We start from the raw sequence: 26,963 nt of genomic DNA, 5'->3' as shown, positions 1-26,963 counted from the left end.
TAGAAGCCTTGTATGCGTTAGCAGTCTCTTTTATCTTTTACGAATTACCGTGCGGTCTCGCTGACGTTTCCTAACCTGCCCTCCGTGTCTGTGTCTCAATTGTAGGAGGTGAATTAGTTATCCCAGTACTTGTAAAGGACCCCTTAGAGCTCCCCTCTGTAGCCAGTCGTACACCCTCCATCCCCTTTCCCCCAACCCTCCGCCCCCACCTCACCATTATTGAGACCACCAAAGAGTCCCTGTCCATGGCCACTGAGGCGGGGGTACCTTGCTTGTCGGACCAAGGCAGCGATGAATGTGATGATGATGATGGCTTGGTGATATCTGGGTATGGCTCTGGGGAAACGTACGACTCTAACCTGCCCCCTACCGATGACGAAGATTTTTACACCACCTTCTCCTTGGTAACAGATAAGACCTTGTCTTCGTCGGCCTTTGAAGGTGGCTACAAAGCTCACGCGCCTAAGTGGGGATCCAAGGACTTTAGCCCTAACAAAGTCTCCGATTCTGGTAGGACATCCACTACCACGTCTCATTCCCCCAAGTTGAGCCGCTCCACTTCCACGCCACCCAAACCGCCTGCAGGCAAAATGAATCACAGGGAGCTAAAGCCCCAGCCCGACATAGTCTTGCTTCCATTGCCCACTTCCTATGAGGTAGACAACACAAAGCTGAAGAGCCCATTAATAACCTCCCCCATGTTCCGTAATGTACCCACAGCAATCCCCACGGAGCCGGGCATCAGGCGGGTTCCGGGGGCCTCGGAGGTGGTCCGTGAATCTAGCAGCACCACCGGAATGGTCGTCGGGATAGTGGCTGCTGCCGCTTTATGCATCCTAATTCTCCTGTACGCCATGTATAAGTACAGAAACAGGGACGAGGGATCCTACCAAGTTGACGAGACAAGGAATTACATAACCAACTCGGCACAGAGCAATGGAGCAGTGATGAAGGACAAGCAGCAGAGCGTAAAAGGCGGCAGCAAGAAACAGAAAAACAAAGACAAGGAGTACTACGTGTGAGGACGAACGTTCCCAAACCTTTCCGAGGCAAAGAAAGAGAGACCAACAGATACACGCAACAGAACATTGAACTATTGGGAGCTGCGCCGAGAGATACGGCGCCAGAAACCCTGTGCTGAGACTGCGGTAAACTCTCACGCGAACTGTACCATAAAGCACACTTACTACCGTAAGCATACCGAGAAGGTAAATAGCAACATTAGTGACCTTATTCCTCTATATGGTCGGAGACGTTATCAGTGTAGAAAATTCCACAGCTACATTATAATCCTAAGTGACTTTTAGAGGTGTGTGATCCTTGGCGTAAATATCATTTCTTTTTTCCTTTTTTTGTGTAATTCTGTAAAAAGAAGAGAAAGTTATATCGGCCATATCAAGCATGTAAGAGACAGAGTCGGGACCGAAAAATCACGAGTGATGAAAGAAGACTCCTGCCAACAAAATACATATATATATATATATATAAAAAAGTATATAAATATATATATATATGAGAGATTTGTATTGTTTATACATTACATGTGGTGTCTTATCATTTCTGCAAAAAGAAAAAACTGTCTTATCTGCTAAAGACAGGTCACTAAGACTCTGCCAGCACAGCACTGTTAACGAATGGTCATTTTTGAATTGTACAAGCAACTGTAATATTGAAAACGTGCGAGTTCTGAGAAAGACGGTGAAGTTTCCTTGTCTGATTGTAGTGCATGCCATGCCATCCCTCGCTTCGATATACGATGTTCAACATCGTCAATCACCGGGCCAATCCCACCATCAGCTCTCTCTCGTCCCTTACGTCAGCAACAAGGGAACACGTTTTGGTTTCTTTGCAGCCAGTTGCTGTCGGAACTTTTTCAACCGTATGTATGTTGGTCCATATGCTCTCGTCTCTTTTATATAAAGCTGTCTGGTGCAGACTGGCACAATGCTCTGATACTGTTAAAGGATGTCTATACGAAAATAAATTTCATGTGAAAAGTGTGAAGAATTTTATCTGTTGTCACAGTCGACTGTGTCGAACAACAAATTTGTTTACATATTTTATTACATGATAGCGGTTGTACTTTGTAGGTAGATGATGTACATACAAACCTAAGTTGTATTTTTTTTAGTAATTCTATTGTACAGAGAGATCATTTGATTTATCAGTGTGTATTCATGAAGAAAAATCTATTCATGTGAACGAAAACATACAGACGTTTTGTAAGGAAAAGAAGAGAATATTGTTAGATTAGAGGTCTAATCTTTCTCGCAGATGTTTCTAAGTCGCATGGATATTTGACTACTTGAAGCTGTCAATCAAATACAAGACACACTTCTCAATTGTATCGGTTGTTTTATTTATAGAAGAATCAAAGAATATGTAATAAAGACAGACTTATATGGATACGCACATGCAGCTCGGATAATTTACGCTGTGTGATTCTTACCTTAATGTCTTAATTCAAGTGGCCTGGACTGCGGTTAATCCTGTCGCATCGATGCACAAATTTCAGTTTTTTTGTTCATGTATTTATTTTCTGTTTCCATTTTTATTCAATTTGTTTTTATCACTGTGCCATACATGAAATGTGATGATGTGGCCATGTTTTAATTTTATTTTTCTATTCAACTTCATGTGCAGTTTTATTCTTTTCATTTATGACATTATAGTCATGGCTTCGCTTGGAAACAATATTTGATGATGGTCTATAATAAAACATTCCATTGAGGTTGATCATATATCAGTTGTCTTAATGTGAACTAACATCTAGCACATCTGCTCTTTTATGGTATGTGCGAGTGATACATATTTTTCTTGCATTTATCATTCTGGGTCACATTTAAAGGGTTTTAATATGGTTACATGCTCGGGTAATTTGGTCTTGATAAGAATTCTTGATTCTTGAGTTCATACTGAAATTATACATTTGGTGTCAAACAGATGAGTTTTAATTCATTCTCTCTTTTCATTTCTTTCTACGAGAAGCAACTGAGATAATACAGAGATCTCACATGTGGATTTTCTTTTTTTTGGGGGATTTTTGAGACCATGACCACGACCATTGAATTATTTGACTGATAATCACTGTGGTCTACAAAAGCATAATTTGTTTGATTACAACATAAAAGGGTCATTCTACAGAAACGTCCACTTTTGGTATGGCAAGATGTCTAAAAACTTTATTTCTTTTTCTAACATTTAAACTTAGACCACATTATTAGATTACTCTTTGACTTTGAGTACGCATAAATGAAAGCTTAATGATTTTTTGTGTGCATATAAAGACTGCATACACCATTTTTGTCACTGGTGTTACTTCTTTAGCAATATTAAAGGTGTTAATGAAATGTGTTTTTTTAGCTTTTAAGCTTAATTCTTAAAGGAACAGTATGTAAGAAATGTATATCAATTAATCATAAAATAGCTCTGATATGTCACTAGACATTAAGAAAACATTTTATTTCAAATACTTATATCACTGACAACAGCGGTCCAGCCAGAATATTGTCATTTAAAAAGTGGAGTTGCAGCCCTCAACTGATGTTTATGTCGTCATTTTGTGTATTGGCCATCAGTTGTGTGATTGCAGTACCAGTTTTAGCCACAAGTTTTGTGATTGCAATACCAGTTTTGGCCACAATCCTACATACTGTTCCTTTAAGTGTAGCAGATTATCATCATGTCACATGTGAAAGATTTTATTTAATGTGAAAGGGAAAAAACACAGTAACACCAGTGACACAACAAATCACCAGTCACTGGTGTTATTGATCTTTACTGGTGTTACCCATAAGGAAGGTACAATTTTCATGAAAACTGCATTTTACAAAATGGCTGCTGCAAGGTATCAAACATGTTGTTAATCATTGTATACTCACTAAATTAAGTAGTTTAATAAATTTTTATTCTAAGTTTTTTACAATTCCCAAACGATAAAGGAGGTCATACCAGTGGAAATTGAAAGAAGGAAGTCAAGTGATGTCATCAGTGTGATTTTTATTTAAACAAATAAGAGCTTTTTTGTTAAACGGTAACACCAGTGACACAACTCCAGGGGACCACTACTTTCATTATGTATTTTATAATATTTATTAAGCATTTTGTTTTTCATGAAATTTACATCATATATTTGATATTTATGAACACATTGTAGGGCTGAAACGATTCATCGAGTTACTCGATTAACTCGATTCAAAAACATTCCTTGAGGCAAAAATTCTGCCTCGAAGCCTCGTTAAATTCCTATGACGCACACTACACGCACCGAGATTTGATTCACACGGACAGTTGTTCATTGTTCAGGAAGCACATCATAGCGCGTGATACATTTTGAATTTAGTTGGCGCCACATTATTTTTGTTATGCATTATTTGTTTTGGTTGGCGCCACATTATTTTTGTTATGCATTGTTTGTTTTGGTTGTTTAAAAACACACACAAAAATTGTATCCGATTACTCGATTAATCGATCGATTCAGTGCTAGATTAATCGATTACAAAAAGAATCGATAGCTGCAGCCCTACATTAGTGTATTTTAAATGGAAGAAAACACTGTTTTTGATCTCAAAATAAAGCATTTTCCATCTGTACATGACTGTGGGGACGGGCACTTCTGTGGTGCTTGGAATTCTAATTAATTAACAAAAATCAAATTTTGCTACATTGATGGCTCAAGAAAGTGTAATTGTTCAAATAACATATTGTTTCATTTTAAAATATAAAAAATTGTAACCTTAAAATGTTTTTAAGTGTATATTTCTGTAAAGGCTAGGGACAGAAAAATGAACATTTCCGTAGAATGACCCAAAAGTCTTGATTGATCCTGTATGAAAACATGAATTGTGTTAAGATTGACACATGCATAAAACTAATGCAGTAATTTTTGTAGTAAAACCAGGAAAACAAACAACACAGAATCCATTTGTTAGTTTTATTTCATCTTAAGGTACGTTTTAATCAGTTGCTTGCAGCTGCAATCTTATTAGACGCAGGTTCCCCAGGTAGTGAATAAGACGTGTGGAGTTACATCAAGGATGGTAAGTAAGGCTGAGGCCTTATTGATGATTAATATATTGTTTAAATTAATAAAACCACTATAAAAGTACAGTAGATGTGTAGTATTTTATTTGATCTTTTATGCAGTTTAATCACTGACAGTATGAATATTCAAAATATAAAGTAACGTTATTTGTTTCATAATAAGAAAAGCATCTAAAAAGACAAAAGGGATAACATATGAAATGTGCTTTTACAAATGACAAATCTTAATGCAGGTGACCTTTAAAGCTAACTAGCTTTCAGTATCAAGTTGCTTGTTGTTAAAGAGCACCTATTTCATTGCTAAAAACAACGTTATTTTGTGTATTTGGTACATTATTTTCCACATCTGTACGTTTTTGTAGCTCCAGATTTCACTCGCACTGATTTTGTAAAAAACTCATCAATTTGAAAAGCGTCCCTGATTGGCCAGCTAATCTGTATGTTGTGATTGGCCTGAATACCTCTGACATCAGCCAGAAATGTGACACTCCTTACCATGTTTGAAAGATTCGGTCACAATGCAATGCTTACAGGATTTAACTTACAGGCCGAAGCGGGAGGAATTATGATAATGTCGGTCTTGTCCACGTCAACAGGCCCAGGAGGTAAACTGTTGCCGTGTGTTTGTTGTAATTCAAGAAAAGAGATTTACTCGCATCAATGTTACTTTAGGGTATGTACCTTTTGCATCTTGTTAAAGGAAAACACCACCTTTTTTCTGTATTTTACTTTGTTCTTACCTCAGCTTAGACAATTAATAAATACCTATCTTTTTTCAATGCGTGCACTTTTAAAATCTCCGGTGAATGTGTTAGCATTTAGCCTAGCCCCATTCATTTTTTTATGGCTCCAAACCGGGATGAGTTTATAAGCCACCAAACACTTCCATGTTTTCCCTATTTAAAGACTGTTACAAGAGTAGTAAAACAAGTATGGTGACACAAAATAAAACTTTTGTTTGGAGCCATGGGAATGAGTGGGGCTGGGCTGGGTGCTGGCACGTTCACGAGGCACTGTACAAAGATTGGGTGCGCGCATTGAAGGAATATAGGTATGTTCATCTAAGTTGAGGTAAGAACGTAGTCAAATGTTGAGAAATTGTGGTGTTTTCCTTTAATATGTACTTATATACACTTACACACCAAAGGAAATGAAAAAACATGAATCGGACCATAGGTGCCCTATGTGTTGGGTGAAGAAAAATGTTTTAGTCAAAATATCAAAAGAGCTCAAATCCTATAGCAAATGTATACATGAACAGCACTGCACAGTATGTCCTGGAGCAGAGGATGGATACACTGTAAAAAAATGTCTGTAGAAATTACAGTATTATTGGGTAGTACTGGCAACTAGCTGCCAGTAACTTACTGTAGATTTTACATTTATGTTATTTACTGGCAACATTTTGTTCAAAGTTAAATGAACATGAAAATTTTTTTACTTTATCTTCTACAGTAAGTCACTGGCAACCAGCTGCAAAATTACAGCAAATTTTTTAGAGTGTAGGCTACATAGTAATACAGAGGTAAGATGATGTTTAATATCTGCATTCATTTACAAATTATTATTTTTCTTACAGTCTGTAGATGGCACTGTATGATTGAAGTTTGTTTCATTATGTGTTGGGATGGTAACGTTGTTAATATTACTATGCCCTGCGTCTTTGTTGCTTGGCAACCACTTTGTTGATTTGTTTCTGAAGAACTACATTGCCTGGCGAAGAAAAAATATTTTTAACAATAATTTTTACATTGTGGTGGTTGTGTTTATTTTATAAAACTTTTTCAGGTGTGAGAAATAACCTAATGCCTCAATAAAAGCATACTATAGGCTATTTTACAACATCAGCCTCTCTGAATATATTCCCTCACAAACTGCATGTAATGTTTATCATAAATGCTTTTAAGATTATTTCTTTATTTTTAAGATTTTAAGGACTAAATCCAAACTAGCAGAAAACAGGTTTATTGTGTTTTAACAACTGAGATGTTATGACCTTATTTACCTTTGTACTGCATGTTAGGTAACCAGGCCTGTCAAAATTAATCAAACTGTGTAAAAAAGTTCAAATGTATCACTTTATTAAAGGCGGAGTGCACAATATCTGAAAAACGCTTTGGAAAAGAGAGTCAGGCCGACTACCAAAACACATTTGTCAATCAGCAGTAAGGGGCGTGTCTACTAACTGACATCGTTGCCTGGGTTGCGTCTGTGTGGGGCAGGTCTTTCAACAGAAGGTCCAGATTCTATTGGGGTAGGGGTGTGTTTGTTTAGGTGATTTCAAATATCAACATTGGCTTTCAGAGATCATAGACCCTGCCTTTGAGATTTATGTTGTTGTTTATCATCATTTACATGTTAAAACACCATTTTTACTTTATTTTTATTCATATTATTATATATAATGTGACGCTGGACCACAAAACAAGTCATAAGATGTATACATCATCTAAAAGCTGAATAAATAAGCTTTCCATTGATGTTAGGATAGGACAATATTTGTCCGAGAATCTAGAATCTGAGGGTGCAAAAAAATGTAATATTGGGAAAATATGGGACATAAAGTTTTAATAAAGAAATTTACAAAATATCTACATTGAACATGATCTTTACATTTGAATGTGGATTTTCCGCATAAAATACTATGTAAGGATATTTCTACAAATATATACCCGTGCCGTGAGACTTAAGACAAGGTTTTGTAGTCCAGGGTCACATCTATAATTATATATTACTATATTAAATATTATAATTAGTTAGCAACTTTATCTCATCTGTAGGAATCTGTTAAAAGATTGATCCACTAATTTTACATTTAAAGCAATATAAGAATCAAAACAGTCATAAGGGTCAATTTTTGGAAATTGAGATTTATACATCATCTAAAAGCTGATTAAATAAGCTTTCTATTGATGTTAGGATAGGACAATATTTGTCCGAGATACAACTATTTGAAAATCTAGAATCTGAGGGTGCAAAAATTAAAATATTGAGAAAATCACCTTTAAAGTTTTCCAAATGAAGTGCTTAGCACCTGCACCATTCACAGAAATAAAGTTTTGATAAAACAATTACAACATATCTTCATGGAACATGATCTTTACATTAAATCCCTTTGGATTTTCTGCATCTATTTCTACAAATACCTATGCGACTTAAGACTTTTTTTAGTCCAGGGTCACATATATAATTATTATATATTATAATTAGTTTTCAACTTTAATCTAAATCTAATCTGTAGGAATCTGTTGAAAGATTGATCCACCAATTTTAAATTTAAAGCAATATAAGAATCAAATGGTCTTGTAGAGAATTTAGCCTCGGCTCAGGTATATTATCAGGTATATTTGATATTCTCTTTAGCTTCAAGTTTCACTCTCATGGGCAGAGCACAGATTTTGCTCTGAATAAAAGCAGAGCGTGAAATGTACAATTTGGTAATGAACATCTTATTACATGGGTGGCTGGATTATTGAACTGCACTGACTATGGGAAACCATTTTCTGGGCACAGAGAAAGTTAATTAAAATCCTACAAAGGCTTAAAATTCAATAATCCCCCACAACTTCCAGATAAGTTCTGTTGATTGGGATAATTCATCAAAAAAGACCTTTTCTCTGCCAGGAATTAGTCCTTCTTCTTTCTATTGGAAAGACTTTTGATTAAAAATCTAATCTAACTGCTTTAGTATTGTGCCGTTTGATCCTGTTGTCAGTAAATATAAAGAACTTGTAATGAATTGACATGTTTTATCACCACTTAAATAAAAGAATACATGACAGTGGATATACTAAAATATAATATAAAGTAGTGTTAGTTGTTATGGCATTACAACATCTAATGGATACATTTCCTGATAAAGTTCTCATACAATCATAAATTTTAGTGTCTTTTCACGGTTTCAAAATGTACTTACTGTAAGTAAACGGAGGATAATCAAAGTGTATGCCAGACCATGCCAGTCCAAAAATGCTGCAAGAAACTGATACAGAGAGAGAGAGAAATCGAGATGACGTGTGGTAAAAGCCTTGATTCATTATTAATCTAAGCTGCAGAGCACTGGAGATCAGCCATTGCTTTACAGGAATACTAACATACCCATATAGGACCTTGCTGCTGTGTTGGACAGAAGAGGGTGTACAGTATGTTAGTGTACAACATGCATCATTGCTTTTGGAGGATTAGCTTTTGTAAACTGCATATTCAAGGGCACAGTGTGTTGCAAGATTTATTTTCTCTCTTTGCACATTTTGTATGTTTTTTATTTAAATGTTAAAATATGTAAAGATGGCATGGTGGGAAAAGTATGGTATATATTTAGCCTGTAACCAACTTAGTTTTTAGTGTCAAGAGTTTTTATTCAATACTCAAAAAATGACATAGTGTACAAAACAAAAGGTTACAGATCATCAGAATAGTCATTGCATATATTTAATGTAAATTTTTACAAGAATTTGTACAGTTGGCTATCTAATAACACTATATGCATGTAAACATGCTCTGCAGACAACTTGGGGACATAAATAAGTCTACAGTATACATTCACACTGCAAAAAAATACTTTTGTCTTGTTTTCAGTAGAAATATCTAAAAATACTGTTATCAAAATGTATTTTCTTGATGAGCAAAATGACCTAAGAAAATAAGTCTGTTTTTTAGACAAATAAATATAAAAAAGTATCTGCCAATAGGCTGAGAAAAATTTCTTGAATTAAGTGTTTAAGAAAAAGTAAACTTATTTCAAGATTTTTTTTCACCCCACTGGCAGATTTTGTGTGTGTGTTAAGCACAAATTCACTTAAATTGTATGTTTTTTGTCTAAAAACTAGACTTATTTTCTTAGGTGATTTTGCTCATCAAGAAAAAGCATCCTAAATGTAAGAATTTTTAGATATTTCTACTGAAAACAAGACAAATTTCTAAATTAGAAAGTCATTTTTTGCAGTGCACTCATACAGGACAAAAATTAAAGAATAAATATTAAAATATTTTTATAAAAACATTATTGATATTAATTTGTATATTTTTGTAAGAACCAAATGTATGAGACGATATGATAATGGGGAATTCAAAAGTAAATTTTAACCTGGACATTTTAGCGATCTTGGCGAAACAACGCAGGAGTTGTGGAGTCTATGCATATCACATGCATGCCTTTATGACATTTAGCTTAAACAATTTTCCTTTTTTTTTTAAACTATTATAAACTACTATAATATTAAGTTATTATTTTATTTAATTATAAAGACAAGAAAAAGAAGCAATTTCACAACAGGACTCAGACATTTGGACCCCACTGTATGAAATCTGTTATTTCATATCTCAGAATATGAATTGCATAAATTGTAAGACTTTGTTCGATTTTTGGAAAACTTAAATCTAAAGTTCATTTTAACCCTACGGGTGTCTCACTCAGTGGACATATATATTACAAAAGTCAAGTTCATATTGTGTTCTTTGTTATTGAATGCACAGCGCCCTCTGCAGACTTGTCAGCTTAGTGCAGATGTATGTGTGGAGTTTTGCAGGGGGATTCTGACGAGAGCCTGTGATAAAATGTACAGCCGTGGCCAAAGGTTTTGTGAATGACACATAAACATCCTCCCAGAGCCGTTTTTCCCAACCATCCAAGAACAGTTTGGTGAGGAACAATGCCTTGTTCGGCATGACGGAGCACCTTGTCATAGGCAAAAGTGATAACTAAGTGGCTCTGGGAACAAAGCATCGTCATTATACGGTCAGGAAACTCCCCAGACCTTAATCCTATTGAGAACTTGTGGTCAATCCTCAAGAGGAGGGTGGACTAACAAAAAACACAAATTGTGACGAACTGCAAGAATTGACTATGCAAGAATGAACTGCCATCAGTCAGGATGTGTCCCAAGAGATGATTGACAGCATGCCTGGGTGAATTGCAAAGGTCTTGGAAAAGAAAGGTTAACACTGCAAATACTGACTTAAAAGCCTTTGACACTTATTAAATGTGTGTAGTTTACCTTAACTTAGTAATATCTAATAAAAAAATCTAAAAACACTAAAGCAGCAGACTTCGAAAATTAGGCCTAATATTTGTGTCATTCTCCAAACTTTTGGCCACGGCTGTACTTCGTGTGCTGGCCGGCGTGACAAAGACAGCACCATGTACCAATGCTGTATTGTCTGAAAACAATGCCACAGTTCTCCCAAACATTCCCCTGCACCAAGAAAGTGGAGCAAAATGTCGCCTACTGAACAGTATGGTTCTTGTAAAGACTTCCTGCCTTTTGTTGAATGGAAGAAAGAAAGTACTTTGCTAATTCAACCCTAAAAGAACGTCCTGAAACATTACCTTGATGCGGTTAAAGTCTTTGTCTGCACTTCTAATATGTTTTCCATGCTTCTGCAGTGAATTCATGGCATGTGTTAAAAACTTTTGATCATGGTATAATGCAGAAGACTTACAGGAAATCATACGAACACATTTATAAATGTATAATGACGTATACTTTAGTTATTAGTAATATTAAAACTTATTTTTACTAATTTAAGTATAGCCAAAGCTATCTAATGACAATTTGTACAGTGGTGGCCAGTGACTTCTTTTTCGAGGGCGCTAAATTGGATGTATTTAGCACGTCACGTAAAGTTATGTGCATCATGCGTCATGTCAAAATACGTGTCTGCTACAGACCCTTGGAAGGGGTTTATGATTAAAGAGAAGGTCACGTTTGCCAGATAGTCGCTTAATCTCATGTGTAATCAGAGTTTGGTGTCTTGTGAGTATTTCGTGAACGTGAGCGTCTCTCTTTTATCATAACACTTTTGACGAGTGTTATGTGTAGCAGGCACATATTTTGACATGACACATGATGCACATAGGTTCACATGACGTAACACATATTTTGACATGATGAGAAACACACATGACACTACAAGCACATATTTTGAATTTACGTTCCTTTGAAAGAAAAGTCACCGGCCGCCACTGAATTCGTACGTATTTTACGAGGTGGCTAATTTGTACGACCACATTCATACATTTCTGTACGATTTTCTTTTGGCCCAATGACATTGGTGTTAGGGGTGGGATTTTGTTATTGTTTATTTTTATGATAATTATCATATGTTTTTGTACGATTAAGTTCGTACGAATTGATATGAATATGCACCATGTTTTCCATGTGATTTTACAGTGGCTATGTAAATGTGCAGTATATTTCTGTTATTTTACCATTTTAACTGGATTTAAAAAACGTGGAAAATCTGTAAAATAAAACTGTAAAATAATTTTTTACAGTGTAGGCACATTGATGTATTTTTCATGTGATTTTACAGTGGATATGTACACTGTTAGAGTTTTTATTGTATATATGCGGTAACTTACTGTGTCAAAAACTGTGTAAATCACTGTAAATTAAATGTTAATACCCATAATGCAATGCATATTACAGTAATGAACTTGAAAAGAAAATTATGGTATTTACTGGGCATTTTGTGGTAAGTTACTGTAGAAATTACAGTTTAGTCTAACAGTGTAAATTTGCAGTATATTTTTGCAATTTTACCTTTTAACTGTATTTTAAAAAACGTAAAATAAATCTATAAAATAAAACTGTAAATTCCGTAAAATGACTGGTTTTTTACAGTGTATGCAGATTGGCGTATTTTTCATCTGATTTTACGGTGGATATGTAAATTTGCAGTATATTTCTGCAATTTTACTATTGTTAACTGTATTTAAATAAACGTAAAATAAATCTGTAAATTATAACTGTAAGATTCCGTAAAATTACAGTTTTTTTACAGTGTATGCACATTAACGTATTTTTCATGTGATTTTACAGTGGATATGGAAATTTGCAGTATATTTCAGCAATTTTACCATTTTTAACTGTATTTAAAAACCGTAAAATAAAACTGTAAAAGTCTGTAAAATTACAGCTTTTTTACATTGTAGCCAACTCATAAAATACAAATGAATTTTCATGATATCAGGCTGGTAAAGCACACACAACCCCGTAACCGGACAGCTATATGCTTTATACAGTATTTCTGCCAACCTGAATTTTGTAAGCATTTTTAGGCTGAACTTGCATTCCAGGTTTATTGGTCCAAGCCCAATGCTAATGTTGGTCAATAAATAAAGGGGAAAAACAAACTAATCAAAAAGCTTTTCTGCAAGGTACTTATAGCATTATTCTTGCTTAAAATTAAAGCACTGCTTTCATGATTAATTAAACTACTAAACAAAATGTATCGGTTCTGGGTTAAAGTTTAGTGTATTTGCTCTTAAGACATTAGAAATGAAAATGTTGAGGGGTCTTGGTGGTGAGAAAATCTGAACGTTAACAGCTTTATTGTTAATCCTGCAAAGTTTAGAGGCTTTAGCACGAGAAGAGATGAAGAAATGCTTCATACGTCAGTGATGGTCTATGGAGAGAAAATGATTACCGATGAGCTCTCGTCAGAGAAATGAGCACATTTGCATTGGTTTGACAAGTGTGTCAAGCCAACATAAATATACAGAGCTTTCAGAAAGAACAAGGAGGAGTTCAGACTGTTACTATGGAGGTGTATTGGCAAAACAAAAAACATTTACGAAAGTGTGAAAACACTTTTCTATCTTGTTATGAAAAACAAGAGATGCTATTGTGGAGACTGTAAATAAATGACTGGAATTCAGTCTCAATCCCGAAGCGACTGTCAAAAGTTTGAAATGTTTTGTCAGAGTAATGAGCCGAGCTGGACTCGCTCACGCAATAAACACATCTTAACCCGCGTGAGATATCCTCATACTGGAAAACCCACTGTCATCTACAGTAAATCTTTTTAAATAACAATGTTGTAATTAAAAGCATAATTTATTAGAATGTAAGGCCACTTAGTCACTTTAGATGTCCGTTAAGCAAAAGTGTGATGGAAAACTGAATGTTTGATGGTAATGTATTTAATTGTGAATAGTAAATCTGAATGGGTAATTTTTGTGTCAACTTAACCCTCTGGCACAAATTAATTCTAATTTAAGAGAGAAAGCCTTAAAGGGGAAATTAACTTCAAACACTTAGACGTTTTAAGAGGAATATTTATGTCTTGTTGAGTAAAAGTTCAAAAAGAAAGTGTAATATACTTCTGGCTAATGGCACCTGACAGTGTAACTGTTTTAGTAAACAATGATATTTCTCATTAAAGTTAAATAAAAGTTAAAGACAAGGTGCACCTCACCTGGTCTTAAATTTCCTATACAGCAAACTCTTACACGTTTTTTTTTTTTTAATATATCTACCCAGCAGTCAATGGGGCATTAAAAATGTCCTAATGTACCCTTATGTAAAGATACATTTGGCATCAATATGTGCCTTTGAGATATGAACATGTATCGTTGATGTGCTAATATGCTTTCTTTGGTATGAATATGTACCTCTGAGATACTATTATCAACTCTTTAAGTACAAAGGTGACATTTTTGGAGGGGTACCGACACAGTGACTGCTATAAAAATTTTAAAAATAATCTTTGCTCCCTTATATTTTTAGTTTAATTTTAGTTAAATCTGAGTTGATTAAACTAAAAAATGTAAAGCAGCAAAGATTTTTTTACAGTGTATGGTACATATTTTGAAAAAAAAATTCTGACAGTGTAGAGCAAACTTGGATCAAATCGATTTGGACTCATCTTGGACTCGACTTGGAAACTGTTATAGACTGGATCCATCAGATTATTGAATTAGTTTGTATACTATTCAATTTTAATAACAGCTTAACCAAGTTATGAAATAGCAACTTAAATTTTCACCTAATGTAAAGTGTAAAGTTGAATAAATGTAAAAAATTGTATGTGTCAACAATTGAAGAAACTTTTTAAGTTGAATCAACTTTTCACTTTTTACAGTGACAGATTGTGGAAACTGGCATTACAAGATTTACATTATGGTCTATAGCATTTCTTTTCGTAACAATTTGACATTTGTTGAATGTATCCGTCTTTTATCAGACATACAGGAAATACATTATGATTTATGACAATATGATTTATAATACTTGATAAAGAATGCATCTGGACATCTGCTAAATTTTAATTTATACTTAAAAATAAAATTCAGCAGAATGATTGGGTAACATTTTACAATAAGGTTCATTATTTGATTTTGTTTTACATATACAGAGAGCATACCTATGTAGTTATGTATTAACTAGTTAACATGAACTAATAATGAACTGCACTTATGCAGCATTTATTAATTTTTGTTAATTTTAATTTCAACAATTACTAATACTTTATTAAAATCTTGTTAACGTTAGTTAATGCATTGTGTGAACTAACATGAACAAACAATTAAAAGCTTTATTTCTATTAACTAACATTAACAAAGATTATTAAATACTGTAACCAAATGTATTGCTCATGGTTTGTTCATGTTAGGTAATACATTAACCAATGTTAGCTAATGAACCTTATTGTAAAGTGTTACCAGTGATTGTTTAGAAACTATTTTGTCTGATCAGTGCTTAAAAATAAAACTTTGTTAAAACCAGAAGATTGCTCGAATCTGATATGAACATTTTTAATGGCTCATTTTAATGCAAAATTATTCTGTTTTAATTTGAACCTCTAAGTGTTTTTAGCTTTCTTATTTTCATTCACCGGTTTTAACAACATGAGTGAGAAAACTTGCACAGAAAGCTTTTATTTGATTTACTTGGACAGAATATGAATATATTGTGTATGCAATATAAAAGTTAATACTTTACATAAATAAATGAAAAAAATTTAAAAGTGTCAAATGTGTTCAGAATACTTAAAAACCTTCTTTGCCGTATTTAAACAAGATCACATTTTACCAATTTGTATGTATATGTGAATATAATGCCACCAAATATAAAGCAGAGTATGTCAATCAAAATATAATGTGACATTAATACCAAGATTTCAGGATTACATTTGTGGTTTTGTGGTTTTGTTTTTCATCAACCAAGATATTTAGCCTGTTCAAACTATTCATAGTGCAAAAACTTGACTCTAGAATCTGACCTTTACAAAACTTGGATAAAAGCATGTTTTTGCCTTATCCATCACTGACTGTGCATCACTAAAAGCTGCTAAGAGGTTCAGTGTTACAGGGGTCACAAGGAAAGAAGATAAATACAAGACTTGAGATCATGGTAATAATATCAAAACTTTTGGGGGTGGCTAACTGTGGCTAAATGTCAGTACGTGCTGTAGATATAAAGGTTACAATCAGAGGAAAATTAACTCATTCCCCGCCAGCATTTTTTGTGATTTTCACAAAAGTTACAGAAAATGCCTTCCAGTAAAATTTCCTTTTATAAATATATAAACATACAAATATATCAAATGAAAGAATAGACCCTCTGCTTTCAAACAAACAATTGAAAAAAAAAACATTTCATCCTAACCTCATTTGTTCTCTTTTTATAACCTCTTAAATATGGGTAGGTTTCTTAAAAAAGACCAAATTTTGAGCAAAAAGCTGAAATAATTGCATTTTTGTAAAGAAATTTTGTTAGAGATCAGATTTAGAACGATTATCAAAACATACATGGAGTTTAAAATTAATTACATTTCTTTTTGCTTCAGTTTATAAATTGGGTAAGAGCGCCATCTAGTGGATAATTACAATAGCGGAATTACAGATTACCGTAAAAACTCGTCAGGAAAGCGTCATTGGCAGGGAAATGTTTTCTCTTAGTCGCTATGAAATTGAAATGAAAAACTATATATATATTTTTTTAATATTGTGGTATTATTAACAAATGACTTATCTGTGAGCTTCATTATTTTTAAAAAATTTGTGTGTGTTCATAATCTTAATCATAATCAAAAATGCAAATCTCCTCCCCTCCTCAAAACGATCTCTCTTCACTTCCCGTCATAATGTATGGCAGGTGGGCGGGGTCCGGGAGAAGATCGCAGTGATTAGCAATTAGCAACACGACCCAACTTCAAACGATCGAATCAGATCTCGATGGACAAATTCAAATCCAGCCCTGCCTTATTTCATTCCAGAAGCCGTTTCATTCGGATATACGTCATCACGGGGAAAATAAGGCAATCACTACTTACGTTTCATGGCGACTTTAATTGACGAGATAACTCGTCAATGGCGGTGAAAGCGTTAATATGGTTTCCCATTTCTCAATCACAGAAGGGTGATTCTCACGAAATCCAGATTTAGAAGGTGTCCAACATCAGAATTTTTAAAAAGCCCTTGAAGCCAATTTTTTTCATATATAAGATTAAGGTCTGAACTTACTATAACCATTATTTTTAATGGATTTAAAAAATATTTCCTATAGAATTATTAAAATTTTTTAGATAATCATTATCAAAAATTCTCATTACCGCAACATGATATTACATTAAATATTTGCATTTACAAACTCATGTTTCGGTAATGAGAACTAAAAAGTTGTCTAGGTACTATGACAAAAAAAATTAAACTTTTATCTGGAGAGAAAAAAATAAAAACTGCTTACCTGGTAGCCATCTTGAATGTCAAAGTCAACTACACCCCTTCCAACAATTTTTTTTGTTGAAAATGTTAGTTCCTTGAGTGCTTTAACAATGATTTAAAATTGTTGCGGAGGATGAGAAAATTGGTCTTGGACGCATTTATATTCCATATTATTGTGTCTACATTACCAATGATCACCAAATACAACATGTTACTTTACTGTAAATGTTTATAGTATAACATGAACTGAAACTTTGTATTTTTTAGATTTTTATTATATATTTCCATGTCAAAGAACCCAAATCCAGTCATGGATTGCACGTTGCAGTAATGAAAATTTCCCCCTTAAATGTGGAAAAAACAACAAAATTGGTTTGTATGTGCAAAATAGTACATGAAGAGATGTTTTTAACTGTATGCTTCTTATTTTGATAGCATTTACTTTTCATATCAAAATGTTTCATGACACCTCATAAGTCTAATTTCACGAGAGTCACCCAGTAGCATGTCACAGTTCGTGTTTCTGACCTTTAGGTACAAAGGTGTACTTTTTGAAAAGGTGCCCAGGTGACAACTTTTGTACCTTCTTGTGCCTTTATTTCTGAGAGTGTACTGTAGGTGTAGTTAAGGTGGATGTCAACTTGAAAAAAGAGATGACAGGACATAAAACATCGGAAAGAGAGTGTTGCATACTCACTACCAGTGACTCTGATATTCTGTAGGCAGGCAGAATGTGATTTGATTTGATCAAATGCAATGCCCAATTAATATGACCAAGAGATACCATTCTCTGTAGGGTTTCCTAAAAGCTTCCAAAATTTGCCTAATTTGTTAGAGAAGCTCACTCTTTTATTTATACTTGCAGGACAAAAATAAATTAAAATATGAATACAATGTTTGGCATCCCTTGGGTCGGACGCTGAGTTGATTTTCTGAATATATTGATACTGAGATCATTTCTGAGAGAGAGCGCTCCCGTTCACATCCAAACTAAATACATAAATGCCTTATCTTTGTGCCGCAGACACATACATTTTAACGCATCAACGTTTTGCTTTATTTATACGGGGCTATTTGGCAAACCTCAGTTTGTGCCTTGACCTCATGTGAATAAATGGGAGCAAGTTTTTCCCTTTCGGTTCTGCATCCTCATCACAGCCTGTAAATGAGACCACTTCACACACACACACACACACGCTGCTTAGGATTCTGTTCAGTACCTGTTTACCAGACGCATTCCTTAGCAGGCACACCACGGGATCCTTTCCTGGAGTGGGCCTTGTGTTCGGTACTGTTGTGTAGCTTTCTTTTTCTGGATCTTCCAACTTTAACGTTGGCAACTTTTCCCACTCTACCGTGCAGCGCTTTCCAAGTCCCGGGACAGTTTGTGAATAACATCATACCCCGGTCCAAATGGACTAGTTCCGATGCCCGGCCACAACAAGGGGTACTGTTTCGTGGTACATGTTCTCCCTGAGCTTTTGCTATTTAGTTATTGGCAGCCTTAAAGAAGCACAAGTTCAGCCAGAGACCTCTGCGTCACACGGTCTAATTGTGTTGCACATGTTCAGACTCATCTCTCTATGCATTGCTAAGGACACATTTTTAATGGAAAGAAAAAAATCCCATGTACTCCACGACCCCTTACGGCTCTCTCCCATTTTCTTTCATTCTTCCTTTTTTTTTAATTATCATGCACTCAGAGAGAGAGAGGTTTTCCACCATCTGGAGTTTTCCTGTGAACTCCTTCCTCCCTTTTACAAACCAATCACCCCTCATTGAAATTTCCCAGAATTAAACGCACACACACAAACACAAAAAAAGGAAAGAAATCATTTGAGCAGCAGTTCAACTTTATTTTTTCTCTCCTTTTATTTATTAAAAGGAAGAAAACAGTTGTACTACATGGAAACAGTCCGGTGAAACAAAACTCAAAGCCTTAGGAGATTCAGAGTGATTGTTTCAGCATGTTAACAGTCATACTGTTTTGGATCAGCGCAGAGAGGTGTGGTCTCTCATCCAACCACAGACAGGACAGGAGACCATTTCGTCTGTGATTTTCATGCACACACCCACCCCGCATTGATCTAAATGAATGACTGTAAATCTGTTAGAGTCGGTTCCTTTCAAACAGTCCATGACATTCAGGGGTGTAACACCCATTAAAACTTTACATGTTTTTTTCTGTACACCGTAGAATAAGCAAAGTGTCCAAACTAGACTACGGGGAATATTTGATTTATGAAAATGTGCCACTGCACGCACGCAGTTACATTACATTACATTTATGCATTTGGCAGGCGCTTTTATCTGACTTACAGTGCATTCAATCTATACATCAGTTTGTGGGTTTCTGCCATCAAACCCATGACTTTTGCATTGCTACAAGAACATATAGATTAAACAGTCCTTTGTTTGTTATGTTATGTACAATACAATATGGACCAAATGACTATCATTAGTGATTTATCCAAGCTGGGTAAAGCGGTATCGACTGATCTTGGGTGAAATGTGCTGGACTGGGATGTAAAAGCTGATGGTACGTGTAAAATGAAATATGGACGATTGTCATTTTATGAGAGGGGAAGGAAAAGGGTTACAACCAGGCCACATATTAAACATAAGACATTGAATGTCAATAAAAAATAAATTATTCTCTTTCATAAAACAGCTGGGTACTTGTGCTTTCTCTTCCGTTCAACAATTTGGTTTACTTTCTAAAGCAATATACGTTATATGGCGCATAAAAATATTGCACATTTTAACTCTACATTAATTGCAAAAAGTCATTAATAGTGCATCTACAAATCGTTTTGCTGGCAACAATCGAAGTGCAAACCACATGTCAGTATTTAGTGTCTATATCCATTTCATTTTAAAAGTGGTTAGGAATGTTGAGCTCCACCCAGGACACCCGCTGATCATTTTAAACATTTCAAGAAAATGACTTGGAGCCCAGCCAAAGAGTTTCCACCGGAGCCACCTTCTGAAAGCACCTTATAGTCTCTCCGTTATACAAAAATAAATTCTTCTCTTTTCAAAGAAACCATCACTTTCCGTAACTCTTTTCGAGCCAGTGCCGCACATCTTTAAGGTTGTAGAAAAATGGACCCTTACCCCCAAGGTAAGCGATTTTGTTCTTCTGGACGATGCACACCCTCTCGTAGGACACACCGTAGGATATGTTGGCGTTATTGTCCATGCAGTCGGCCACCAGTTGGCACTGAGGGGGCAGAGAGAAAACCTCCAGAAGTTTACGGGCTGCCAACATCCTCTCCTCCAGATTACGGTGTTTTCTCACTTCGAACGAATAGGGCTCCATGGGAGGAGCGACCCAGCCGTCGGAGGGGTGAGCCTCATCGATGTAGACGAGCAGGAAGTCTGCCACGTCGGAAAAATCCTCCACCATCCGCCGGAAGACCGGCAGCTGGCTTATGAATGGGGGTCAAGTGGCCGAGCCGAAGTTGACCACTAGTGGGCGGTTGGGTGACTCAAAGTCCAGCAGGTGGCACTCGTCACGGGTCTTGCCCCTGATGCTCCAGCATCTGTTTATGCCAGGAACCTTCACCACCTTGGAATTTGGAGCGGCCTCCCCTAGCTTCACCTAAAAAACACATACACATACACATAACAGTTTAGTACGGCTAAAGGCGACCTACGTTCTATGTAAAGAAATAAGAGAAACTAGCAGGCAAAAATTTATGTGTAAAAAAAAACATAATTTGGTCTCTAAAACTCTACAGTAGATCGGATATATTAGAAATCTCACAGTTACAGCTGCATAAGTATACAAGTCTCATAAATTCTTCAAAGCTTAGTCACCCAACTAATCCAGTAATGATGTTATAAGCTTGTTTTGGATTTCACCTTTTAACACCATTTGTAAGAATGTAAGCATCTTAAGCAAATCTAAATTAATAAATAACTTACAATAGTTTTGTGAGCATTAAGTGTTTGTTTTTTGCTGAACTGCTGTGCAGTGAGCACAACAAATCCCTCTCATCCCATTTCTATCCCACCTCTCATCTTCATTTAAGAGTGAATGTCTTTTTATGAAACCAAAGGATGATTGGTGATGACTGTATGTAAGGAGATGTCTGAGGAGATTCATGCCAATTAATCTGGTATATTTTACCCCACTGGGTGATGTTTGATTGATTTTTAGTTAAAAAGTAACAGGACTGAGGGTCCAGACATTTAATGAATATCTGGTGAGGTCACGGACTGTCTGGAGGGCAAAGTTCACACACAAAATTGAGCTGAATGGCATAACTTTTGTAACTAATCAAACAGTAAATAAATAAGCAAACTATTATTTTGGCACAGGTCATTTTACCTGAATAATAATTTACTTAAAAGTATCACAGATTACAATGTCAAATATAACTGTTGTTTACAGTAATACAATTTTTAAAACGTGCTTAAAAAATATTTAAATAATATTTTCACTGAAGACAGCATGCACATACACTTAACATTTGTCAGCAGACAGCCTCGGAGAAACCAACATACGTGCTGTCATCCTTACCTGTTTGTATGCATCCAGCAGAAAGCTGTTCCATATGGAGCGCACACCGGCCGTTGTTAACATCCGCTGCCACTCACCCGTCGAGCCCGAGCAGCTCAGGAGTGACACCACGCGCTTCACCAGCACTATCGAGTCATACAGCACGAAAAACAAGCAGTTGGAGAAGAAACCTGGCAAGATCTGCAAAGTTACTAGAAGGTCCACGCTAAGCATGCCCATGTCTCGCAGATTTATAACAGGTGGTCGACTTGCGCACTTTTGGTTACTCGAGTTCACCTTTCCGACTCATCTTGGTCAGATATCATCTTCTCTGCTGTCCCCCCTCTTAGTAAACTTTCATCTACCTAAGGAAGAAAGAAAAGCCGACTCGTGGATGTGGGCGTATACGCACGGTAAACCCGATTCTTCTTTTCTCCAAGCATCGGGCGTAAAGACGCACAGAGGAGCGCCTGTGCCAAACGTCTCCCCTCTTTTGCGCTTTACAATTAACTAAAGGCTGTCCGCTGGGCAGGATCCCGGACCGCTCGGGGTGTTTTTATACCGTCAATCATTGCGGGCTTTAAAATAAAGCTCGCGGGGCTTATCTCGTGGTGGGAACATGACGTCACAATAAGGGCTTTCTCTTTAGACACAGGGCGCGCAATGAAAAGATGGAAACTAACATTGTTTTGTAGAGCGTCACTTGTGGATTACGAAGGAGATTGTGTGACCATGCATAATGAGTGGCATTTACAATGAATTTGCATTGAATAATGCAAACAAAGCATTTCCATTCAGCTAAATAAAAACGATAGAGAGAGGGGGGGAGGTAGATGGACAGATAGATAGATAGATAGATAGATAGATAGATAGATAGATAGATAGATAGATAGATAGATAGATAGATAGATAGATAGATAGATAGATAGATAGATAGATAGACAGATGGACAGATAGATGGACAGATAGATGGACAGATGGACAGATAGATAGATAGATAGACAGACAGGTGGACAGACAGGTGGACAGGTAGAGAGATAGATGGACAGGTAGAGAGATAGATGGACAAGTAGATAGATAGATAGATAGATAGATAGATAGATAGATAGATAGATAGATAGATAGATAGATAGATAGATAGATAAGTAGATAGATAAGTAGACAGATAAGTAGACAGATAAGTAGACACATAGATAGATAAATAGACGGACGGACGGACGGACGGACAGACAGACAGACAGACAGATAGATAAGTAGACAGATAGATAAGTAGACAGATAGATAGATAAATAGACGGACGGACGGACGGAAGGACAGATAGATAGATGGATGGATGGACGGACGGACGGACGGATGGATGGACGGACGGATGGACGGATGGATGGATGGACGGATGGATGGATGGACGGACGTATGGATGGATGGACGGACGGATAGATAGATGGACGGACGGATGGATGGATAGAGAGAGAGATAGAGAGAGAGAGATAGATGGATGGACAGGTAGAGAGATAGATGGACAGGTAGAGAGATAGAGAAAAAGGTAGATAGATAGAGAGAGAGATCTGTGGGTAAATAGAAAGGTGGGTGTATGGATGGGTTGGTAGGTAGGTGGGTAAAAGGTGGGTGGGTGGGTGGGTAAAAGGGTGGGTAGATAGATTGGTAGCTAGGTGGGTGAATGGATGGATGGATAGGTAGATGGGTGGATGGATGGATAGGTAGGTAGATGGATAGGTGGGTAGATGGATAGGTGGGTAGATAGATAGATGGGTAGATAGATAGATGGTTGATTAGATATATGGTTCATAGATAGATTGTAGTTAGATAGATGGGTAGATAGATAGATAGATAGATAGATAGATAGATAGATAGATAGATAGATAGATAGATAGATGGTTGATTAGATATATGGTTGATAGATAGATTGTAGATAGATAGATAATCTAGATAGATGGGTCGATAGGTGAATAGATGGATAGATAGATGGATGGATGGATGGGTAGATGGATAGATGTTTAGAAAATTATATTTTAAATGCACTGAAAAAAATGATTCATTCAATTTACTCCATTTTTTTAAGGTAAGTGGTTGCAATCAATTTAATTAAGCCACATTAAAAAAAAAAAAATTAGCAATACAACACAAAACAAAAAACTTTTGTTTAAATGTAGCTTAAATAAATTGATTGCAACCACTTACCTTAAAAAATTGAGAAAATTGAATGAATATTTTTTTTCATTGCATGCATTCTTTCAAATTAGATTTTTAACTAAATGGATTTAGCTAAACTTGTTAGAACAAAGCAATGCAGGCAAATTACTTATCTATCTGATTAGCATATATAATAACAGGATGCTTACTGTTGCGATCGGACAAGCTTTGACACAGAAAGATTAAAGTAATACTCTTTTCACCCATCAAAAGTGAATAAAGATCCATGGCCTCGCCCACAAGTATTTCCCAATGTGATGTCGCCCAACCATGTTTGCTCTTGTTTATTACTAATGTCCCTGATATCCAGCCAAACTGGTTTGATTCCATAAGTCATAATGTTTCTTTATGCCTAATGGCCAAGTTCATCTCATGAAGAAGATCAAAGCTGTCCGGGTGGTAACCCTCAATGTGACTCCATACATGTGTCGGAGCAGTTATGGCAACATCGCCTCTCATCCCACTGACCCAGCAACTTCATCCAAGCCAATTAAGGTCAGCAGCACAAAGATTTCTTTGTCCCGTGGTCATTTGCATCTCAAACACACACATATCAATCTCTACTTGTGTACGCGGGGTTTATGCTTATAGTGGTTTTCACCTTAGATCTGTGTCCAAAAGAATACATGGTGGATAGCAGGGGGTGTGCTTGGGGAAATTATGAAAATCTGTTTAACTTATACATCAGCCATCCCAGATGAATAGTGGCATAACAATAGCAGGATTGACGAGCAGGGTGGAGAATATCACTCTCTCTCTCTCTCTCTCTTTCAGCCTATGTAGTTTCGTGACCAGCTCGCTGGGTCCCACTTGAGGCTTGCATGCGATGGGTCGATGGGTTCATCTTTACTCATCCATATAGTGTTTGGTACTGTGTTCCAACATCATTCTTTCACATAACCGTTTAACCTTGCATTTCGATGCAAGTGTTGTAGTTATGTTTTGTACTGTAGCTCAGTCTAATTCATTTGGTAAGATGGATTGCTGTTTTTGGAAATGAAGACCTCAAAGAATTTCAGGCAACAGGACATTACAAAAATATGCAGAGCCATAAAGTCTATAATATGCTGTGCAGTTTGTTTACAGTGATATAAATATGTATATTCTTGCCAGACCGGAATAATCATTCACTTATTTTCAGACAGCGTTTTTATTTATTCCACAAATCCAATCTTTTCTGCTTAAACCCTGTTTGTAGAGCTTTTATCAGTATTGCAATGTATCAGACTATTTCAGATGGGAATGTTTTCGCTTTCCTCGCCAAACGCTGCAAAAATGGGTGACGCTTTACAATAAGCTTCCATTAGTTAGCATCGTTTTTGCATCTTATCTACTCTAACTCCTTAATGTACATCATAAGTACATCATGAAGTGACAGGTTGAATGTACACATTTTGTGACTTTTTTCTTGATAGATTTAATATCTTCCAAGTATCCTTCATTGTAAAGTTTTTATTATGTATTGACAATGAATATGTCAGAACTATGATATTCCTTACAGAGCTCATAACCCTTCAGCTCAATGCAATCCAATCTGTCAGCTGTTTTGACAGGAGTCCAGCTTCTTCCTGCTGAATTCATAATTGCAGTTATTTTGTAAATAAGTTATTCGATAAAGCCGACCAAGTAGAATTTAAAGGAACACACCACAGTTTTTCAATATTTTACTATGTTCTTACCTCAACTTAGACGAATTAATACATACCGATCTTTTTTCAATGCGTGCACTTACTCTTTGTACAGCGCGTCGTGAATGTGTTAGCATTTAGGCTAGCCCCATTCATTCCTTAGGATCCAAACAGGGATGAAGCCACCAAACACTTCCATGTTTTCCCTATTTAAAGACTGTTACATGAGTAAGTATGGTGGCACAAAGTAAAATTTTTGTTTGGAGCCATATGAATGAATGGGGCTAGGCTAAATGCTAATATATTCACGAAGCGCTGTACAAAGATTAAAAGTGCGTGCATTAAAAAAAGAGTATGTATTAATTGATCTAAGTTAAGGTAAGAACATAGTAAAATATTGAAAAACGGTGGTGTTTTCCTTTAAGACAAATGAGCCTTAATGACAGTTTGATAAGGATCATTTATCATCATGGTTAATGATGAGATATGGTTGTAATATAAAACAAAGGTGTGGCTGCGTTCATTTAAACCATAACAAAATCCCCAATATCTTGAAACAGATCTTCGTTTATCACCCGCCAGATAAAACAAACCCCTCTGATATTATACAATATCAATAAAGTGTTATTAAACCATAAGAATGCCAGAAAACTAAATTAGTGTTATCAGATTTCAGCTTGTTTTGGCTGATAGAAACACATGCAAGTCAAATAAAATGTTATGTGCCGAATTCATGAGCGGTTGCATCAGCCTAAAATGTTGTATGAACTATCAAAGACGTCTTTGATTTTGTGGAAGCCGTAAAGCACACACGCCATGACCTCAGCGGTACACTAGCTGATATCATCGTTTTAGTCATTCAATAAGTCAGACTGAATTGACTGCTTGTTTTATTGTTTAGTTTGGAATTGTAAACTGTCTCATCTGTTTTATATGTTCCTCGCAAATATTTATTCCCATCTCCACACTGTATACAAGCAGGAATTAAGCCAACAATGTGCCTTAGAATGCAAACTTGGCTGGAGACGTCTCTATCCACAACAATGTATAGCAGGAATAGAGCCAAAATTTCAATTATACCTCTGAGATGAGTGTAAACGGGATGATGGTGGCCCGTCCTAAA

General features: G+C 35.9%; 2 protein-coding genes across 39 annotated transcripts in view; one reads left to right on the top strand and one right to left on the bottom strand.

Moving 5' to 3' along the window:
- The window catches only part of nrxn3a (neurexin 3a), a 411,002-nt gene extending 409,521 nt beyond the window's left edge, over positions 1–1,481 (top strand). For 21 of the 38 annotated variants that reach the window (XM_055172356.2, XM_055172373.2, XM_055172372.2 and 18 more), the window contains one exon: positions 106–1,481. In XM_055172356.2, the coding sequence (XP_055028331.2) occupies positions 106–1,022 (917 nt within the window). In that variant the 3' untranslated portion in view covers positions 1,023–1,481. The remainder of the gene's footprint in view (positions 1–105) is intronic. The other 17 variants (XM_055172393.2, XM_055172392.2, XM_055172391.2 and 14 more) reach the window with 3 other exon arrangements.
- A 17,848-nt stretch (positions 1,482–19,329) lies between these two features.
- Positions 19,330–22,552, bottom strand: dio2 (iodothyronine deiodinase 2). Its single transcript, XM_055172695.2, has 2 exons — positions 22,023–22,552; positions 19,330–21,098 (listed from the first exon to the last, which is right to left on the bottom strand). The coding sequence occupies exons 1-2, from the start codon at positions 22,239–22,241 to the stop codon at positions 20,544–20,546; spliced, it is 774 nt and encodes a 257-aa protein (XP_055028670.1). The 5' UTR covers positions 22,242–22,552; the 3' UTR covers positions 19,330–20,543.
- Positions 22,553–26,963: the final 4,411 nt, after the last annotated feature.

Source organism: Misgurnus anguillicaudatus, chromosome 7 (genome assembly GCF_027580225.2).
Source record: "Misgurnus anguillicaudatus chromosome 7, ASM2758022v2, whole genome shotgun sequence".
Lineage (NCBI taxonomy): Eukaryota > Metazoa > Chordata > Actinopteri > Cypriniformes > Cobitidae > Misgurnus > Misgurnus anguillicaudatus.
Note: the sequence above shows the minus strand (reverse complement) of the source record. Positions and strands in the feature narration are given on the sequence as shown.